The 21,154-nt window shown below is 39.7% G+C and overlaps 2 protein-coding genes across 4 annotated transcripts; one reads left to right on the forward strand and one right to left on the reverse strand.

The window, feature by feature from the left end:
• The first annotated feature begins 14,499 nt into the window (after nucleotides 1-14,499).
• On the forward strand, nucleotides 14,500-17,262 carry LOC136677464 (lysM and putative peptidoglycan-binding domain-containing protein 3-like). The gene is made up of 3 exons (XM_066655007.1): nucleotides 14,500-14,632; nucleotides 15,575-15,845; nucleotides 16,001-17,262. Exons 2-3 carry the CDS (start codon nucleotides 15,582-15,584, stop codon nucleotides 16,664-16,666), a joined length of 930 nt encoding a protein of 309 aa, XP_066511104.1. The 5' UTR covers nucleotides 14,500-14,632; nucleotides 15,575-15,581; the 3' UTR covers nucleotides 16,667-17,262.
• A 902-nt stretch (nucleotides 17,263-18,164) lies between these two features.
• Nucleotides 18,165-21,095, reverse strand: LOC136677465 (DNA-directed RNA polymerase III subunit RPC7-like). 3 transcript variants are annotated; one of them, XM_066655009.1, is made up of 8 exons: nucleotides 20,950-21,095; nucleotides 19,776-19,905; nucleotides 19,445-19,513; nucleotides 19,311-19,370; nucleotides 19,174-19,235; nucleotides 18,904-19,023; nucleotides 18,399-18,532; nucleotides 18,165-18,304 (listed from the first exon to the last, which is right to left on the reverse strand). In XM_066655009.1, the coding sequence occupies exons 1-7, from the start codon at nucleotides 21,058-21,060 to the stop codon at nucleotides 18,446-18,448; spliced, it is 639 nt and encodes a 212-aa protein (XP_066511106.1). In that variant the 5' UTR covers nucleotides 21,061-21,095; the 3' UTR covers nucleotides 18,165-18,304; nucleotides 18,399-18,445. The 3 variants fall into 3 exon arrangements, with proteins under 3 accessions (XP_066511106.1, XP_066511105.1, XP_066511107.1); XM_066655008.1 differs by having other exon boundaries at nucleotides 18,270-18,532; XM_066655010.1 differs by lacking the exon at nucleotides 19,311-19,370 and having other exon boundaries at nucleotides 18,270-18,532; nucleotides 19,174-19,249.
• Between the last annotated feature and the right edge of the window lie 59 nt (nucleotides 21,096-21,154).

Genomic DNA, 21,154 nt, shown 5'->3' on the forward strand with positions numbered 1-21,154 from the left:
TGGTGATTAAGCTGCTTAATTCAAAGGATTAGCAGATCAAAGTTTGAGGGAGGAAACACAGTACTCTGGGCAGCTTTAGAGGGGCTGAATTTACTAGCTATAAAAACGTGGCCACCCTGATACTCAGAGGAAAGGAGTCTGCTAAGGCCTTGACCTCACGACCCTCTTGGGTGACTTGGCAGCAGGTTCAAATGGCCGTAGCGTAACCGAGACTTGAGCAATTACACTGGATCGGCCGGCCAGAGATGTGTCGGAGTGTATGGTTACGAATTTGCTATGTAGCCTCTTAGGTTACCCCTGCTGGAGCTGGAAGATCCGTAGTCTTGGCATCAATTATTCAATTAGAAAGACTTCACAGCCAGTGCTGAGCCACCATGAGTGTGTATGTTGCAAGACAACGCTCCTGACTTCAAGAAGAGTTTGTGTGTGTGTGTGTTTGTAAGGGAGAGAAGCAAGTTTACACTCCCTGAATTCTGAATGTACGTGTTTACAGTGATGTAAGAAGAAGCATTCTGACATCCCACTGAACAAACGACCAAAGCAACAGGATATCGCAAGTGGAAGGATTTTAAACTTTCTCAAGCAGCAATTATCCTACCGTTTACATGAACTAATGCCATAAAGAATAACAGTATTTTAGTCACACCATGCTGTGAATGTGATTTAATGATAGTGTCTCACAAAATGCAAATTACAGGCTTGTCCTAATCCCTACTTCTGTAAAGATCTGTCTGATGAGGCTGTGGTAAGGTTTGGCAGCAGGCGTTGACGCAGATCACAGCACGTAAAGTGCCTGTGGAAGTGAACTTTGTAAAAACCTATAAACTGTTGAGAGACTTGCCCAACTGTGGTGACCAGTGTCCACTATTTTTCTCTCACATCGAGAAAACCACGCCAAACTTTACAGACTGTTTGGTTGGTCTACATGTAGTTGGTCCACTATACAAGAGAAAAACAGCCTATAATGGTCAAGCTGACAAACCAAGCCGCAGAGTGAAAATGCATAATGCTTAGATATCCATACGGGGATAAATGCATTGCTTGAGAATAATGGGAATCCAATGATTCCTTATGAGTAAGAATATTTTACAAAAAAAAAGAGAAATTAAACGACCCACTTAATATTACAACAGATATTCACTTAAAAAAGAAAACAAACAAACAAAAAACATAAGATGTGGCATTTCTGCTCATGTGTGCCCCCTACAGTTGCAGAGTCTATTTCACTTTTACAGCAGAGGCTCTATTCTCCGTACTACATCTTATCAGAGAATCTCAATGAATTTAAGTTGGAAGTAATACTACCTAGTGCTGCTCTAAGTCCACAAATGTCATTCCGTATTCAACTTTCAAAGCTTGAAAAGCAACAATTTGTGTTCATATAGAAACTGCATCTTTTAAGGTGAAATGGTATGTTTATAAATCAAGCCAAAACCATACCTTCATAGCTGAAGATTAACTTTTTTTATTCACTGTTTAAATTACCAGAGAGACCCATTAGTAACTCTAGTTGTTTAGTTTAATAGCACATAAGGTATGTGTTTACTTCCATGGAACGTTAGCTGTTGGAATTAGTTCCACCTAATGTTAAGTAGTGCATCTGAAACAGCAAAAATAAGTGAATATTACCCACCAATGGAGCAGAAACAGCAGCTAGAACTCGTTTCATGCTTTTCAATGTCCCGAGGTCTCTCCAACATTTGGTAGGTGATTGTCATTTGGTCACTGAAACAGTATTTTTTCAGCATTTACATTTGGCTTCTTTTTGTTCAGTGTCGTATTAATTGTATGGGCAATTTTGGACAGAGCCATTTATATTTTCCCCTGTATACTGAGCCAGTGCTGCATATAAACAGCTGACTTTTTCCAGAGTGCAAACAGAACTGACTAGCAAATATTGAGGAAACATTCTATGAAATTTATAAAAAAGTGTATTGGATTAAAACATCACCTTTAAGGGCCATCTTTTTTTATCATTTAGTTGATCCCACCATCTCAGTATCTCTCCTCCAATCATATAGGGGCCCTGGCCTTGGATATGAACATATGCTTCAGAATGCAAACTGTCCAGATCTGCTACCTAGCATTGTGCCCACACTACGCTGAGTCTTGATATTTTGATTAGGTGCTCATTAGAGAGAAAACAGATTGATATTAATGATGCTTAGGTATCCTTAGTGAATGGCTACTCTCCTGAGTTAATAAATAGGCAGAATCTTTCACAGTTACTCTTTTCAAAAATAATACGTAAAAAGCAATGGATAACTTAGCAATGCTTAAATATCCATAGTGAAACCATATGTTAGTGTTAGTGTTTGGCTTAAGAGAAAACCTCTTACAAATGGTCTTTCAAGGTCATGCTGGATAACGCTGATCCTTCATGACTCATCCACCGAACACTCTTCCACCGATCCCAATGTGGCTGGACACCATGTGAACACATCCTGGCTCTTGCATCACATTGATTAGCAATTGATGAGAGATAAACAGACTCACATAACCAAGGGTGGTAAGCATGACAAAGACAGGGCTACTGAGGTCACTGGCTTCCTGGGGCTTTGCTGAACCTTCCCTTCTGAGATTCAGGACGTGGAACAACAGAAAGACCTTGGGAACTAACACAGGAGACTGATACAGAAATACAAATCATCATTAAGAAATATCTGTGTGCATTATACTGCTCAGATTAAGGGTGGAATACAGCTTGTGAATCCCTATGTAGCATGCCATACCATCTCTGAGACACAAAGATGATATTTTCCAATAAAAAAAAAGCTATTCAAACACACTTGCTGTCTAACCATTGTACACTGAATATGAGTGAGACGCTTTCATTTCCTCTCATGACATGCTCTGTTGCCTCAGTAACCAGCCTCTTTCAGGGGGCGACTCTGGGAACCTTCACAGTCGCCATATATGGAGGACTCAGAAGCCAATAATTACCACTCATGTTGCTTCTAAAGTATTTTTAGGCAAGCCTCTGTCCTGGACATCTCGCGGTTGGAGAAATTAAGATATTTAATAAGTGACTATGGCGAAAGGATACATCATTAAACTGGAGGAGATTTTTGTGTAACCTCAGTTAGACACTAATTTGGCAAGCACTGCCCAAAACATCCTTATTTTTGGAAGACATAGTGAACCTAGAATTAGAGCATGGGTGAAATAAAAAAGTGTTTGTGAGTGTGTGTGCGTCTGTGTGTTTTTAAAAAAGAAGGATGCGGAGAAGTTGGAGTGGGAGCAGATGCCATTCCATTTGAGGGGCAGAAAGGAGGGAGAAAATAAACAAGAAACAAGAAGAAAAAGGAGGAGTCCTCTCCCAGAAATGCACGAACAACTGAGTCTTGTATTGTTTTGTGGTAGTTTTCGACCCAGTGCTCACCTCCTCTGTAAGAACTGAGTGCCAATCAAGTCTGGCTTGGCTAAAGAGCAAAGGGACCAGAGGAAGAAAATATTTTGAAGCTACTGTCCCTGCCTTGCTCTCTGCCCAATTCGGCCTGTGCCAGTGGCATCTCACATCCTTGTTCCCAAAAAAACACAATGACTTTACTTTGCTCTCAATTTGTGGAGGGAGAGCAGGGGGGGGGGGTGGCTCCCATTGAATTTCACATCGCAAATGCTCCTGGGGGCCATGGAGCTCCATGACTGATTAGCTATTGTGGTGAACAATGTCAGAAAAGCAGAAGAAAACGTACTTTCATAGGATTAAACAAGGCCTCTCAAATGGCGGCCTGGAGCACAGAAAAAAAAAGGGGGGAAAAAAAACGCATATTATAAAGCTTATTACTTCATCAGATATAGCCAGTAGAGCCTGGCTGAAATGCTAATTGCCTTTCTTTGCAGCTGCCTTTCTTTGCAGAAGCGAGAGAGAGCGAGAGAGAGCAAGAGAGAGCGAGAGAGGCGTAAAAGCAGACCCTCGATTCACTGACCAATGCACAAAACACATGCATGGACTTTTTTTTCTTCTTCTTCCCAAGGCTCGCTGTTGTGCTCTTTCTTTTCTCGCAACATTGTTTTTTCTCGCTTTTCTCTAACCCACCCCCGACTCCTTCTTTCTTCTTTTTTTCTAACGCAAGAACTCCAGCCTCCTAGCAGCCCAAATCAAACCCCCCATTCAGACAGATAGGTCTCTTTCTCTCACTCCGTCCCCCTCCAAGACCCTTTTAGCAGAGGAGAGATGTGGGAAATTCCTGTCCTGGCCTCTTCAATCTGCCGAGTTTGGCAGGCCTGGGACAGATGGCTGGATTGAGGACTGGGGAGGGAAAAAAAAAAATCCCTGAGCTCACTCAACTGACTCAAGAATCAGGCATGGATAACCCCTCCATAAACGAGGAATTAAGGAGAACTCTCCTTCACTGCTTCTTTTTGAAAAGCCCTGACCCGTTTTGTAGTTCAGTTTGACTAAGCGCTGTCGCTGGCTTTCCCTTTCAATAGATATAGACGTCCGCTATCTCGGCATTGTTAGCTTTTGTTAGAAGAAGCAGCGCCACTAGATTCAGCATTCATCGGTCAGTGGAGGTCTTTGCATGATCCCAGATTCAGTTCAATTCCCACCTCTTCAGAAATTCTTTCACCATGACGAAACACAATGTCAAGGAACCTTGCTGGTGGTAGGATGAAGAAAGAGCTCTAAAGAAAGGATGGAGAGCAAAAAACAGACGGCATATGAAACAGTTGAAAGGGGACACAGCCAGAGATAATCAAAGGAAGTAGTGTGGGCAACCTGTAGCACACTGGAACACATGGCTTTAGCATGGGCATCACACAAATTAGCTTTTACCTGAGCTGAGAAGTTAGTCAACACCTGCAACACCCGTAGGCAGCTGTAAGCTTGTTTTAGCTGTTATGCTAAAAATATAAACATAAAATGTGCAGTGATTTTACTTCCAACTAAAAAAAACACCATAAGATTGTCTAATTCACAAGGAAATACCAACAGGTAAATGATCTGCATGTTTGTAGTTGTCAAGGCAAAAGAAATCAACAAAGAGGAGTCGACTTCCAAACAAACAATTCTTCCAGCATCTGGGAGGGCCTTACCTTCACAGAGTTGAAACTCTTGGAGTTGTCTTGGTTTGCAAGTGCCTTCTGCTGTGCACTTTAAGCTTAAAAAGTTAATATTAAGTAATTGCAAAATGCATTTGAACAAATAAAATAGCCATATTCTATAATTTTGAAGAGTAATGTGTTTTTAAATGCAAAAATTTTAAGCAAAAGCTTATGGAAAAAGTAATAAATAATACATCTGAAATAGGAAAAAAAAACTTTAAAAATACTTACTAAACGTTTAAAACTTAATAGACTAAATCGTTTTTAGTTTTCGTCAACTAAAACTGGATTAAAACTAATAAAAATGGGACCAAAACCAACGCACATTGTAGTCAAAACTAAAACAAAATCAGCTGCCAAAACCAACACTGCTTTAATAACTCCAGTTCAGTGGCATTCATAGCTCCAGTTTGGTAAGATCCATATATGTATTCAATTTTAGTTAAGACTCTAAGCACTACAGCACCTCAGTAACATAATAAGAGTCGAAAACAATCTGGACAGTGCAATTAATGCATGGTTTATGGGCTGGTGTTACAGCAGAAAGGATATTTTGAACTGAACCTGGACTAAGTAAAGCAATCTAAATATAAACAATCTAAAACTTCCAAACTTTTTAGCAAAATTGGTAAAACTTGCTCTAGAACACTGGAGATTTCACTACAGGCTCAAAGATGGATGACTGCATTTAACTGCACATAACCAAGCTTCAAGGTTTCAGAGAAATAACCCCATGGCCTGTGGACAGGAATTAGGAGAGGAAACAGGTTAGGCTCCACAGATTTACACTCCCCCCCCCCAACCCCCCCCCAAGGGTTTTGTTCTAAAGAACAAACTCCCACAAAGAGACCACCTAACTGCCTTGGTCACGATAAACGGAAGTCTCTAAAACAAATTATTTTTATTAATAATCCCATAACAACCAGGGAAAAGATAAGCAAAATAAACACAATGCACCAGAATGGAAGGTAGTATCTCTTTAGCAGGGTCAGGTATAAATTCTGGATTTGCAACTCCCCCCCGCCCCACCCTGGGTGGGTATGAGAAGACAAAACAGTTTTACTTAAAGGAATTAATTCCCAGAACAGACCACCTCACTGCCTCGGCCACAGTGGGTATGAGAGCCTCAGGCAAATTATCCTTGGAAGTAAAAGCAGCAGAATGAGGGAGAAGATGAGCAAAACAATACTATGTTGTTCTTTAGAGCTTTATCCTTCTGAAAATCTTTAAAAATGTGTAGCTCACATTTCATATACATCTTAAAAGCTTGCATTTTTAACTTGTTTTTCAAACTCCCAACCACCAAAGTCCACTCATATTAAACTTGAGTTTATACTGTGTTTACATTTACATTACTGCACATTTTAGACATTCATACCAAAGAATGTAAAAACATTTGTCTAAGAGAGATCTTCAGAATGTCTGTGGTATGGACTCATGCCCGCCGTGTCCGATGTGAATAAGCAAATGCTGAATATTAGAAAAAGACGGACCTGCAGGCGGCTGAAACGTCCGAGGGCACGGCTGGATTTCACCCCCCAACTGATTTCAGCCTCAGGCTTTAGGTTAAGAAAGAAGAGGTCATGGTTCAAGTTCAACACTCCAGGGAAATAAGATAAAGCCTGTTTATTTGGAAACAAGTTAGTTTACTAAAAAAAACGAGGCCTAGAAAGCAAATGAGGTTTAAAATTACCTTTGTAGTTTGGAAAATACAGCTTGTAGACTTATGTACAGTGCATAAATGCAAAAAGCAACTGTCTGATTTAAACAGTTACCCCCTTACTCTAAATGTAACCAATGGCAAATCAATTGTCACTGGCAGAACAAAACTTTGTTTCTCTGTTTTTTTTTTTTTATTGTGTCACTATTTAAAGTAGAACAGACCGACAGAAACAATCCAGTATAAGTGATTGTAACAGTACAACATAAAGCATCATAGACTTAGACAGAGTCTATTTAAATCTAGCCTAAATAAGACTATTTAACAATATTTTCTACAGTTAGATACAATAGTCTTGTAGCTCTAGTGCAAATCTAATGGGGCAAACAACAGACATCATATCCTAACACATCTAGCCTTAGGTTAACAGAATATTATCAAGTTTGCAAATGCATTCAATCACTCCGATATAAACAGCGATACAGACTGGGTTTACATGTTAAATATAGAGAATTCATAATATGGATTTATTTACTCTGGTGCTGGTAGGAACAAGTACCAATTTATTTACTATTCAAAGCTACCAGTCGATATTAATAATAATTAAAAATACTATGGCAGAATGATTTGGGGAAATGAATTGTGATGTAACTGAGCAATGCTGTGATTGTGATTTAAATTACAATTTTTTTTTTATATATAAATGAAGGTCCACAACTAATTTAATAAACAAGAGGTTCAATAAGACTATTATTTTAGTCGTATAGTTGTGGTTGTTATGTACACAGCATAACACACCATAGTGTTTGATTGCCTCTGATTGGTCTAACGTTGTTAATCTCTTAAGACATTGTTTCTGATATCGTAGGCTTTAATAAACACTGCAGCTCCTGAGGTCTGAAAATTACATATTAGATATAAGCTGATTGCTGTTTCATTCCTGAACCAAACTTCTCTACTTCTGCATCGTAATTTCATATGAATTTCAAGGAATTACTTTTCATGAACAACTCTTCAGAAGCCTGGTTCGTACCAACACTTCTATAAACCATCCTGTCACCGTAGCTTTCTCAAGAACAAAGCATTTCCCATCTGAATATGAACGCTTTTGCTTACATCTTATCAGTTTAATAATGCACACATTTAAATAAAAAAAAAAAATGGTGTCCTTTCTCTTCAAGGGAAACGTTTCATTAATGCACTCACTTTAACAGAAGTCTAAGACAGGATCTAAATAATCACTACTTGCATCCCTAAAGAAGAAACGAAACGCAGCTGTGCGTGATTGAGATTAAGTGAGACAGTAAGAGGGAGCAATAAGACAGGGAAAAATGAAAAGAGACAGATGTGTGTTTGCACTTAAAAGTTCCAGGAAAGTCAAAGATGAGTGAGTGGCATGCTGACCGGCAATAAACATCTTTTGTGAACTCTCTGGCCCAGTTGTGGCAGACCATATGACAAATAAAGAGACCTCAGGATTGCTGCTGGACGTGAGCAAGGCTTCACAATACACTGCAATAGTCCCACTTTCAAATCCAGAACAAACAGCTCCTAAAACTCGATACTGCGCACAGTGCGTCAGCAAAGTCCTGAGAGGGCTCACAAACCTCTCCACCAGACTACACAGTGACGAGGATAAAAAGACTCGGTGACCTTAGCCTATAATAGAAAACCAGGACAGTCACAGCCATTGTAGTAGTAATAATGAATGAATTATAGAGTAACAAGCGTAATCAATAAGAATGATCAATGCCCTGAAAACTTGACCTGAAAAAACATCATCTGAAAAGGCAAACATTGTTTTAGCTTTGGAGTCAAAAGAGAAAAAAGCCAAGACATGTTACTTATTAATGTACTGAAATTTCAGCCAGCAATATTTTCCATTTTAACTATAAAAATTATATAAAAAAAAACAACAACACGGAATTCAGTTACGAGACAAAACAGGTTCATTACAAATGCAATATAATTTGTGACTGCATTTGTTATTGCATTATGAAGCACTACTGCACAGGAGAAATTTGAACTTTTCCCACAATTGGCTTTAAATTCCAGTCCATTATTAACAAATATGCACATACCTGAATACAACAAACCATTCAAAGAGATGGAGACGACCACATAAGATTTATACATTTTGCATGATGAGTCTGTTTTGTTGATCCAAAGGCAGCATAGTTACGTTGTTTAGTGCCGAATGTGTTAAACTGTGAATAAAAATCATTCTACACAGTTTTTAAATGTAGTTTTACTAGTGCACTGTTTTTGTGTATCAACATGTAATGACACGTCTTGTCCTTCCTGATTAGGTATTGTAATATCGTGATAAAGATGTGCGATCTAATCCACCCCATGCATAGTTTCAAAGATTCCTAAAACAAAACAAACTTTAAACATGAATCAAAATCACAAAGCCAGTTAATTGCTGATGTTTTCAGTCAGTTATTTTAGAAGTGACAGCCCTATTTAAGCGCAAAGTAGTTTTGGCGACCTTGAATTTGAAAAAATATGATCATGAAAACAGAAGACAGACCAGAATAAAAGGCAGACTGGGGATCTGAACTCCCACAGTGACATATCCCACCAAGGGTCTCTCATTTCCCCACAAACCACAACAGAAATCTGAGAGTCAGGCAATCAATTACTGGGCACTGAGTGCTCTAAATGAACAACTTCACTTCCTACCATTAAAGTAACTGGAATTACTCCGCAAATATTTAAGCATGTGCCGATGGTGTATTTAATTTGATCCCAGAACAGGACAAAGAATATTTCACTTCCGCCAAAACCGTGGCTTTGATTCTGAGGAAGAAAAACAGTTTACACTTGTAGAGCATACTGAGAGCCCTCGTTCTCCACTATTATAAAGACCTCCACATCGGTAAGTTTCACAACACTGAACCCTCTCACGTCAAACCACTCAAACGCTTTTTCATTTATTTTAATCTCAATGATAAATTTAAGCCGACATTTATGAACTGACAAATTCATAAAAGAAGATGTAATGAAAGAAATAGAAAGCAGCATTATCAGACGTTTGGTTCGCTGTAAGTGGCACTGCACAGCATGCTGTGTGTTTTGTTAAAGTAAAAATGACAGTGACAAATCTTCAGGAGTCAAGCACTAAACATTTATCATATAGGGCTTTCATTTGGCTCAGAGTATTCAATAACGGTCCGCACAGTAAAGCCCAGTGGGACGTTCCCACCGCGTCCCCTTTCTGCTCTGGGTGTGGAGTCTTTGTGGAGCGCGTTGAGCGGCTGAATTCACTCCCTCTGCGAGACCCAGCTCCATGCGTGGGCACTTTGTTTCAGCCAAGGCCCCAGTCTGGTGGGAAAGGGGGATCCAGATTGGAACCCTGCTATGGCGACTCACAAGGTGTGGAAATTTGAACTAGACCGGAACAAATGTAAACTTGAAAGTGTGTTCAGTTTCTGTTATTTTTTGTGCGCCACACACACTTGTGTTTCTCGTTATAAAAATATATATAGACATCAAATATAGACGCCTGGACAAACCAGAAGAGTCTGAAGAACACCATGTTAATTTGATTTATTTGTAAAATGAACTCTTTTTTCAAATATATAAATAATAATTATTATAATATAATAATAATAATAATAACAACAACAATAATTACAGCTGACCATATAGAAAACACATAACAGTATAAGTCTCAGTAACAAAAAAAAAGACCAGTCTAACCTCCAGTGAATTAGCCGCTCTCTCAATCCCTCAATCAAGGCTCCTTACACAGATAAGGCAGCGAGCCATATGTCCGCATACATCCAGCTGATGTACAAAGGGGTGATAGAGGTGGGGAGGGGGGCAGCAGGGCAGGGCCTGTGGGGCTTTGAGACGAAGCAAAGTCTAATAAGCAAATCTCTGCTGACCTTGATACGTTTCACTACCACACGCTAAAGACTACACACCCTGTCTGACCAGTGCAGAGGAGCCTCTATCTTGGCCCGAGCTGCTGCTCGGCTCGTCCTTTGTCTGCGTACACCTGCTGCTCTTCCATCACAATGTGTGGCCCATTTATCCCCACAACATCAATCAGGGGCAAAGCCTCAACACATCCTCAGGGAAGGTGCTTTGTCTGCACCACAGGGGGTGGGCTCACTGTCCAGGAACACAGTTAAGGTGGTGCAGAAACAAGACTTGAAACTTGTAGAGCAGAGAGTCACCCTAGACTTTTCTGGTGTGAGGGAAGACAGCTTCTCCTCACTCCCTTCAACACAAACACGGTGAATATAACACAAACTATGTGAATATTATTATACACATCAAGCATCAGCTGGACAATAAGGTCTGAGTTTATTTGCTGTAGGTTAGTGTTCAAGAAAAAGATCGAAGATGAATTATTGAAGAGTGAATTGATGAATAAAAGAAAGAAAGTAAGAAACTTAAAAAAAACAAAGTGAAAAAACAACATAGTGTAAAAAATAAAATAGTGTATAATGAAAGCAGACAGAAAGAAAAATAAACAGAAGGAAGAGTAATTGATGAATAAAAAAAAATAAAAAAATAAATGATGAATGAAGCAATTAATGAAAAAAAGAAAAGTCCACCCTGTGTCCACCCTTCATTTATAATATTACAACAACACAGTATAATAAATATTCATTGTTTGCTACACTAGAGAAACATGTGGTCAGTCAGCAAGTCCAGTCGAGTCTGAATAACTGTCCAATCCAAGACCAATCCAGACAAAACAACCTGATATTAATCCATTCAGACCCACAATCTGACATCAGAACAACCCTCAGAACAACGGAATGGCCCTGTTACAACAGCCATTTTATGTGATCTATATACTGTCCCAGGAACAATTGCGATAAAATGTAGACCAATTTGTGCCACTGACATGATAAAAAAATGTAGTAGAAAAATAATGTAACTACACTCCTTTAAAGAGTGATTACTTTTAGAAAAAAACGATATTAGAAGTAGAATATAAAATGTTTATATATCCAAAATAAAAAATAAACACTGTTTTAAATAAATTAACATAATGCCCCCAGAATTGAGAGGCCAGAGCAAACCAGGGAACAGAACAGAGGGAGTGGTTAAAATATTAGTGATGTTCATTCTTATGTAAACAAACACATATGAAGTCAGCAACAACAAGCATTGAGGAACTGTCCATGTATTGTTTGATAAGTCGGTAATGTAATTGTGACAGGCCTATAACCGGACAACAGCAGTGCCCTCAGAACAACTGGACAACAACATCACTCCACTCCGAACTCCCAGGTGACATCGGTCCCCTAGGAACAACCAGACAACAACATGGGTCCCCTCAGAACGACTTGACATCAAGGTTAATGCCCTTCAGGGATCCAGTCACTCAGAACAACTGGACAATAAGGTCAGTAGAGTCAGAAGATGTGGTCCTTTCAGACAAGACCAGTCCCCTCAGAATAAAGACGGACAATGAGTCAGAGAAAGGGACAACACCTCATTCCCTTCTTGTACAGAGAAGTTGAAGAGGAGCCTCTCGCGTAGTCTACTCTTCTCGAGCCACCTGTTCAGCTCCCAGCTCTTTCTCCTCTCTCTCTCTCCCACACACAGATACATTCTCTCTGAGAGCGAGAGAGAGAGAGAGAGAGAGAGAGAGAGAGATAAACGCGCGAAAACCGCTCTCACCTGAACACGGAGCTCTCACCACCCGGACTAAAGCGCACAGATGCGGCGGGACTCAGGCGAGCATCAGCGGCTGCGGCCACTCCGTTCCTACGTTCCTTGGTCCCTGCGGAGCGGTCACTGCATGCTCTCTCCGCGCCGAGTAGCGGCCAACTTTCAGCGTCCGGACACGGGAGAGCGGGTCCGCGCGCGTTCACGAGAACCTCCTACTCCGCCGTGTTCCGCGGTACAGATGGACTGGGGGCGCGCGCCATGGCGAGGTGTAGCCGTTAGCTCTTCTCTTCTCCTGACACACACACAGAGACGTGCTAATCTCATTACAACCCCCAACAGATCTCTCTCTCTCTCCCTCTCTCTCACACACACACTCAGCACAGCTCCACCCAGCGACATGTTGATCCCAATCAGCCACACACTCAGCACCAAATCCACACTCCCGGGCCACAGAGACATAAAGCATCAGGTTGTGGAACTGTGTTCTCTGGGGTGAAAGAGCACCATCCACCACTATTCGGGTGCCTTGATTTAGCGTTTGTAATCCAGAGCTAAACACCCGACATCAATACCTGACCCCATTAATGCTAACACGGTTTAACTCAATCAAATCATCACAGCAATGTTCCAAAAGTGTGGGAAAGGCCTTCCCAGAAGAGCTGTTCCTAGGGCTGATTGTGCAGTATTAGAATAATTAATCACGTTGGAACATCTCTGTGAGCATTTGATTGCATTCAGCCACAACAGCGGCAGAGAGAATGATGTTGGATGATTAGTTGTGGATAGGATGATCACCTACCAGTCAAAGACCCAGACAGTTTCACTGTGTTCACGTGCTCCAAAGCATTTCGTTCTAACTTATGTAGACTATCCATAAGTCGAACAACTGGACAGATGTGTTAGAAAAAAATAATTATTACAGCACTGTCCAGAAATCAAGGGTGAGGGGAAGAGAGGGGACGTCCTACCTTCCTCCCCAGTAAACATTTAGCCGTTGATTCAACGTTGAAATAACGTAATGACTGCCGTCTAATCAACGTTCTCTTAAGGTTGAAAATGAAAGTTGAAAAGACGTCCAAACACAGACATTGAAAAGACGACTATTAGACGTCCATTGACGTTATTAATTGGTCCCGAAACAAATTACTTGTATAAAACGCATTTTGGACGTCTACTGACGTTATCGATTGGTCACCACTTGATAACTAACTTATTAAGATGGATTTTGGACGTCCATTGACGTTTAAAATATGTCCTTGACGGACAGACTACTTTTAGACCTATTTTGAACGTCCAGGAACGTTCCTTGTTTACTGGGTCCAAAAGTTACATACTGCAGAATCTGCAGTGCTGAGCCTAAAGTAAGAACAGAGGCCCTATTTTAAGCAGAAATACCACATAGCATTCCTTTAATGTAAGTCAGTTCACCTTTGTCATTAGAAGGAGTGTGCACAAACATTTGGACATAGAGTAGAGAGAGAGAGAGAGACTATGGGCAGCACATGGACTGTGTCAGATGCGCCCTCTACTGGGAAGCTCCAGCAATTGCAGCCAAACGTAAACTAAAGCACAATATCCAGATCCTGTTGAACAAGTGTTATATAAGGCTTTCACTGAATTATCTGCTCCTATTATGCAATTTAATGGAACGTATCTTGAAGAAATATTAAATTAATTAATGATATATTTATTCAAAAATGTCTATTGTGTGTGTGTGTGTATATATATATATATATATATATATGTGTGTGTGTGTGTGTGTGTGTGTGTGTGTGTGTGTGTGTTTACACATTGTAAATTGCATGATATTAAAAGCAATCCGTTCTGAATCCATTGCTTTTGTTGAAGTCACGATATCCAGCAAATTTAAGATATACAGCACATTTCTTCAAACCCATGCAAACGTTATAAGCAGTTCCATCTAGAACTGTTCACTGGTAAACCATAGTGCAACAACCTGTAATTCTATGGTTAAAGAGGGGTTGGAAAGAGGTCGTGTAGATTCATATTTAAAAAAAAAAAACACATCTGCTGTAATAAAATTAACAAAACATTAAAAAAAATTAACACTTAAGCTGAATACTAAGCAGAGGATACTTTCTACCCCTAAAGCCCCTCAACTAACCCCTACGTCATTACGTAAAGACTATGTTGACGTGGCGTAGAGAGTGGGGGAGAGAGAGAGAGCAAGAGAGAAAGAGAAAGAGAGAGAGAAAGGGAATGAGAATGAGAATGAGAATGGCTTAGCTGGGAAAGGCTGGTGAATTCAGCGCGTTTAATCAGGTAAAGAGATCCCTCGCTGCTTAGTGTTTATAGCTTAACTGTGGTTTAATATAAACCCTAACGTTCAGCTGCTCCTCAGGCTTTAACTAAACCTCTACGTTAACTCTGCTAGCTCAGCTCAGTTAGCTGCATAGCGCCGTTAACCACACAATACACGTGCTTACATGTAACTAAAAGTATATTACTGCATGTGGGGTTATAAATATGAACATACCAGCCTTATTTGACCATATTAATAGTTAAATGTCACTTGACTTTCTAGTTACGCTACAATTCGCCGTGTTGTTTTGAGTAGCCTCAGGCTAACTAGCGATAGCAGGTTAGATAAGTGGAGTTTGTTGACATCAGCAACTTCTGTTTACCGTGTTTTAAACGGATGACTAGTGAAATAACATTCGCATTTTAAACATTTTTACGAGGGTAAAATCTTTTAAACAAACGCTTATGAGCCTGAGGCTGAAAAGCCCCTCGTAACGGTTACTCGACTTTTTCTTTCCACCTTAAACAGTGCGGCTGGTACATTTACTGCCGATATATTTAAGGTGGAACGGAAACATTCCAACGTGAAGCCGGTAAATTAACGTAGAAGCCAGTTTTAGCTTAGCATGTAATACTAATTAACCAGCTAACGGTATTACCTAACGTTGGCTACGTTATGTTGTAAACCGAGTTGTGGTCAGTCGAGCGTGTTTTTATTATTATTAATGAATATAATGCGGACTTTAAGGCCAGGCTGGGTATTTGTTGTAAAAGTATCTGTGAACAGGTTCCCAACCTTTGTATTGTCCATCAACCCTTCCTCTTTTTACAGTTAAATTCAGTTACACCAACTTCACCTTATGCAAGTTAGTGTGGGCAGTTCTTTCCTTTTTTGAAACTGTCATTATCTGTTTCGCTTATCTGTTGGTGTGTGTTTTATTGACTTATTGACTTTGCAAATAGGCAGAAAATGACTGGAAGGAACCAGTACAATGGCTTCCAGTCCTCTACAATGGTGCAGCCTGCAGCAGGAGGTTTTTCTTATGTATTTGGGAACAATTCGGAGACCGAGTGCTCTGAGGAAGATGGCGAGAGCTATGAACTTCGTGCCAGGGGCAGGGACAAAATTCGACGGAGTGCTTCCAGAGAGCGCATGGATGATATTGTCTACGTAATGAGAGACATTAAAGAAGGAGACACTTTGATTAGCATTTCTCTCCAGTATTTCTGCTCTGTAAGTCTTACAATACGGTGCCTGTTTTCTGACTCTTCACTTGAGCTTGTGTGCTTTAAATTTACTAAATTTACAGTAAAGCCTATAATAACCTGTGTATGTACACTATGTAGTGCAGCCTATAATTAACATGCTTTTTGTGTGCCGAATCTTAGGTTGCTGACATAAAGCGTGCCAACAATCTCCTGACAGAGCAGGACTTCTTTGCCTTGAGGTCCATAAAGATCCCGGTGAGAAGGTTCAGCTCTTTCACTGAAACTCACAACACAGCTCCGCATAAAAGCAACTCACCGAACAGAATTCACAGAGTTGCAGAGATCCTGCCCACTGGAGCTTCCACAGACTCCTCCCCATCATCATCTTCCTCCACGGACAGTGTAGAGTGTTTTCTGCAGGAGAAAGACAAAGACATTGAACTTCTTGTGAAATCGTCTAGCCCCTCCAGGAGCAGCCTAAGCGAAGTGGTTTCCTCCCTCAGCCCTCAGCAGCCGCTGCTGGGAGATCTGGAGCGGAGACCAGCCCAGAGGAAGGACCCCTATTATGGAGCGGACTGGGGAATGAGGTGGTGGACTGCAGTAGTCATTATGCTTGTCGTGGGCATTGTCACACCTGTGTTCTACCTGTTATACTATGAAGTGCTAATGAAATCGGATGTAAGCCACCATGCTACAATGGATTCCATCAGACCTGAGCCTACACATTCTGCCTTTCCTCGTCCTGCTATTATTCCAAAGGCTAAGGCTGTTGCTCATGGAGAGCCACATATGCATCAAGTCATTGAACCAGAGGGACCAAATCTGAGGCAGAAACAGAAAACATGACTCTTTAGAGGCAAGCTGACATGGACCAGCACTATGAGGCATTGAATAATGTTTGGGACGTGTAATGAAAACCACTTTTACTAGGAGATGATATTGTAATTGATAAGGATGAGTTCAATATTTTTAACCAAATCTCTGTAGTAGCAGTACAGGTTTGGTAAGCAGTTTCTTAATATCTCAATGTTATTAGATATCTAAAACTGGAGCAATGTTTTTGAACCATATGGGCATTTTTTAGGAGCAATGCAAATTTAAAGATGTCCTAAAGACTGTAAAGACTTTTTAACATAACCTGAGGAGTTAAATATGTATAATCCAGTAAAATATGGGGTCACAAAACACTAGGACTGTATTAGTATAGGCACTAAACCTCAAGTTTTGAGGTTATGATTTGATGTGGTGCGTTTAATTGTGGTGGGATATATAAAATACACAACTTTAGTAACAATTCCAGAGTTCAGCCACTAAAATATAAACAAGGCCATTTTGAGATTTGGTGGTTATTGGCACATTATAAAGAAATGTTAACACTCATTTCTTTACGCTAATAATGATATGATGGGACCAAGGGTCACAACACAAAAATGCCATTGAATTTACTATCTGAAATGACCATTGAACAGGCTCATGCCTTTTTTTCTGTAATGGTGGCAGTGGTAAAATAGTGATAAATGTAAAGAACCAGTTTGCCTTACATCTCCCTGCATGTACCTACTCACCATTTGTGTTTTTGAATTAATGTTTTAGACCAAATTCCTCTCTAAACTGTTAGTGATTTATTAGGCAGCATCGTGGTAATATTTTAATGAGTTAGAATTGGGAGGCATTGAACTCCAGACAGCAGGTTATTATAATTATAACGTGACTAAGGTTTTCCATGAATGCTCACGTCAAACCACTTGACATCTTAATGATTTAATTTTCAAGGAATGAAGAGGTGGAATTCTTATTTAAATGTTCCATTTCAGTGGTGGAGTTGAATTTGATCTATGCTGTTGTCAGTATTTGAGTGTGGATATGGAAATAATTACCAGCCTCTGTACAGCGTTTTAAGGTTGAGACATTCCTACTGTAATTCAGTCTCCCTTAAGTGTTTGGTTCCAAATTATTGAACTCCTCCTTTAATATGAGGGATGCATATAGACTCTGTGACACTACTTTCAACCTGAAAGGTGAAAGCTGGTTTCCAATAAGCAGATAGTTCCATGTATTTGATAAGTCTGGCATGAGGTACTAGATCTCTCTTGCTCAACTCCCACTGACAGCTGTCTTTGTTGCATTTTGCACAGTTTCCCTTCCACGTGAGCTAATGTATTAGCTACAGAACTGTTTCACTTTGACAGTACACAATCTATTCAAAATATAGCTTGGAGACAGTTGATGTCTCTTTTCTTGTCAGGGATACACACCAAGCATACACACTAATTTATTCAAGATGGGCATAGTTGCAGAAATATCAGTATTGATCTTAATTGTTGCTAATATTCTTTTCATGCTTGTCTGCCTACAAAATGTGTACATTTTTATTTAACTCTTACCAGTGAAAATTCACGTTGTAATATTTTGTGACCATGACAGTTTTGTTAAAGAATGAATTGGAGCAGTATGTGCCTTCGGCCTGTAGACCGTAGTTACAGTCTGAAAATAAATGAACTATATTTTAGTACTTGAATCTCCAAATCTCTTTTTTACATTATTATTATTTAATAACTTTGATCATCTGTGTACCAACATAGAAAGTTATGAACTGGGTTGGAGTGATCCCCATCTCTTTTCAAATTAGTAGGTGGCTTCGTCCATATTGTCATCACTGCCAGCTCCATAATCATCACCATCTTCAAAGTAGTTTGTTACGTAGTCATTTTCCTGTAAAGGAATATCAGAGAATCTACATTTACCTTAAATGGCAGAGTAGAATCTTTAAAAATGACCAGCATTTTCTAAAATGCATTAATTTGCTAAATAAATTAGATCTTGTACAGGTTTCATGCATGAAAGATCCCTGAAATAGATTCTGTCAATCTGCCACCTCAACTCCTCAACTACAGCAGTGCCCCATTAAGAGCAAGACATTCCAGTTTAAAGACTAACAGAAATGCTCTTCTGATTTATATTGGGTTGGATTCCAAACTCCACAATGACTTTATTGGAGCCAAATAGTTCTAGCCCATGTTTTAGTGTCATGTACGGAGGTTATGTTTTTAATTATGTGGCTTTGGTCACAATCAAGCATTTACCTCCTCAAGCTCTTCTTCATCATACTCCTCTCCTTCAACTTCCTCTTCTTCTTCACCTCCTTTCTTTTTTTCTTTCTCCGTCTCATCATCTGATTTATCGTCACCCATTTTCTGAAGTTCCTGACAAAAACAGACCAAATGACTCTGAAATCTGTTCTAGTTTGGTGTTAAAGGTTTTCTGTGATATAAAATAAATTAATAAATATACTCCAAGTTATATATGATATGGCTTAGCAAGGAGGAGGGGGGGAATAAAAGCCACAAACTTACATCAAGTTTAGAAAGTACAGCCTCCTTTTCTTTGTTTGAGACCTTTGTGGATTTCTTTGAATCTGTAGAAGTTCATCTTATTGGGAAATGATACAAAAATGCAGAAATGCACTGTAAATTTGTCGAAATTTAATTACCAATTTTCTTTCTTATTCTTCTCTTCTGGGGCATTAGTTCCTTTGGAAGACGGTTCCAGTCTGTAAAACAGGTTTAGGCTCAATGTGTACTTACAAATGCATAATACACTTTGCTTAAGGTGGAGTGATATTACCTGGCGTCCATTCTGCGTCCTCGATTTTACAGCAATCCCTTATGTATTTTTCTTTATAGCGTTCGACATCTGGGAACAAGATACAAAAACAGTGAACTGGACATCCTGATCGGTTTTCTCTTTTAATCATGTGGAGGGGGGAGGGGGGAGGGGGAGGGAGAAAAAAAGAATCAGTGGATTTCTCCTTCATTATGAGAAAGATCACTCCCAGAAGACATTCCACACCTCATGGCCCACTGATGTGTGGTTAAGTGGAGTAAAATTAAGTGCTGCAGCTGAAAGCCACTGTACATTAATACAACTTACAGTGATTGAATTTGTAAGTGCTCACCGTTCTTGCCTGAGGACGACTTTATATTGAAAGGCAAGTCCTTCATTTTCCCTCTCATCTCTTGTTTCAATGCTAACATGTAGTCTTCTGCCTCGCCAGCCTTTAGAGGCACTGGTTTAAACTCAGATTGCTGTACAACATACAAAAAGGTATGGCATGATTTGTGTGTGAGGCAACAAAAGACGATAGTGAGCAAGGATTCAGCCAGTTACCAACCAGTTATTTCAGTTATTTTAAGGGATATGGGGAAATATGACAATTACTTTAAATATTATCAGTAATCTGTATAGATTTTAAAACTAACTTATGGTTAAAGGCTAAGCACCAGCTCTATGAAAGTGTCAAAAGTGTCAAAATAAATACAGTGGAATTTGAGTTCCTAACTTGTGTTTATTGATAGTCAGAAAACATGTTATTTCTTACTAATTCAAGGAATAAAGTTTAAAAGACCGTTGAAGTTTGACATAATGAAGTAATTTAATTCTGTGAACAGATTTCCTCAACGTTCACAGCTGGACAAAAGGATGAACATTATGAAAATAATATTTCTAAAACTAAAAATGGAGATAAATATTTATAAATTACTTAGGTGTAATTCACACCAGTACGCTCACCACTCAGCTGGTAGAGAGATAAGAGGGGACGACCGAGCCAAGATGGAGACTATGAGGCCAGACATGGCCTAAAGAGTAGTTATAGTCAGGAAATCTGGGAAACGTCCCTACTCTGGAGATATTCCCAGGGATTTTTTTATGACTTTCAGGAATTTTGTTTTATGTCTCATCCAAATAACAGTGCCCTGACCTTGCACAGGTATCCACACAGACTAAATGGACAGTACCTCCTGTGGGCCCCATAAACACCACCTTCAGCAACTGCCCAAGCATTGCTAAGTGCTACCTGTCAGGTCCGAACCAGCTTAGCTTCAGTGGATCTGCATTTTCAGGTGTTATAGCTGCTGACAATGGCATCAGTGCCCTTTTATAAAATTCCCTGCTCTAACACACCTGTTTCAAAATATTTATGGATTTAACAGATTTAATGAAGATGTGAACCAACTGTGTAGAGCTGGAGTTAAATACCCCTGATACAGAGTCCAATATTAACATCTAGCTTTACTCTTCAGAATGTAAATGAGCCAAATATAAGTAGAGACGGTTTCTAAAGCACTCACTGGAAACATTGGCCGAGGCCCTCTCTGAGTTTCAGGCATTGACCCTCTGTTAATACCCAGCGCCTCTATATTGAAGGTAAACGCCGCTATACCTCTGCCTTTTCCTGCCATTTTGCTCTCAATATACAGACAATAACACAAATATTTTGTCGTTAATTTAAATCAGTCAAACGCGCTCTTTGGTGAGGTTTTATAGAAAATCAGT

The sequence above is a fragment of the Hoplias malabaricus genome, chromosome X2 (genome assembly GCF_029633855.1).
Source record: "Hoplias malabaricus isolate fHopMal1 chromosome X2, fHopMal1.hap1, whole genome shotgun sequence".
In the NCBI taxonomy this organism is placed as follows: domain Eukaryota; kingdom Metazoa; phylum Chordata; class Actinopteri; order Characiformes; family Erythrinidae; genus Hoplias; species Hoplias malabaricus.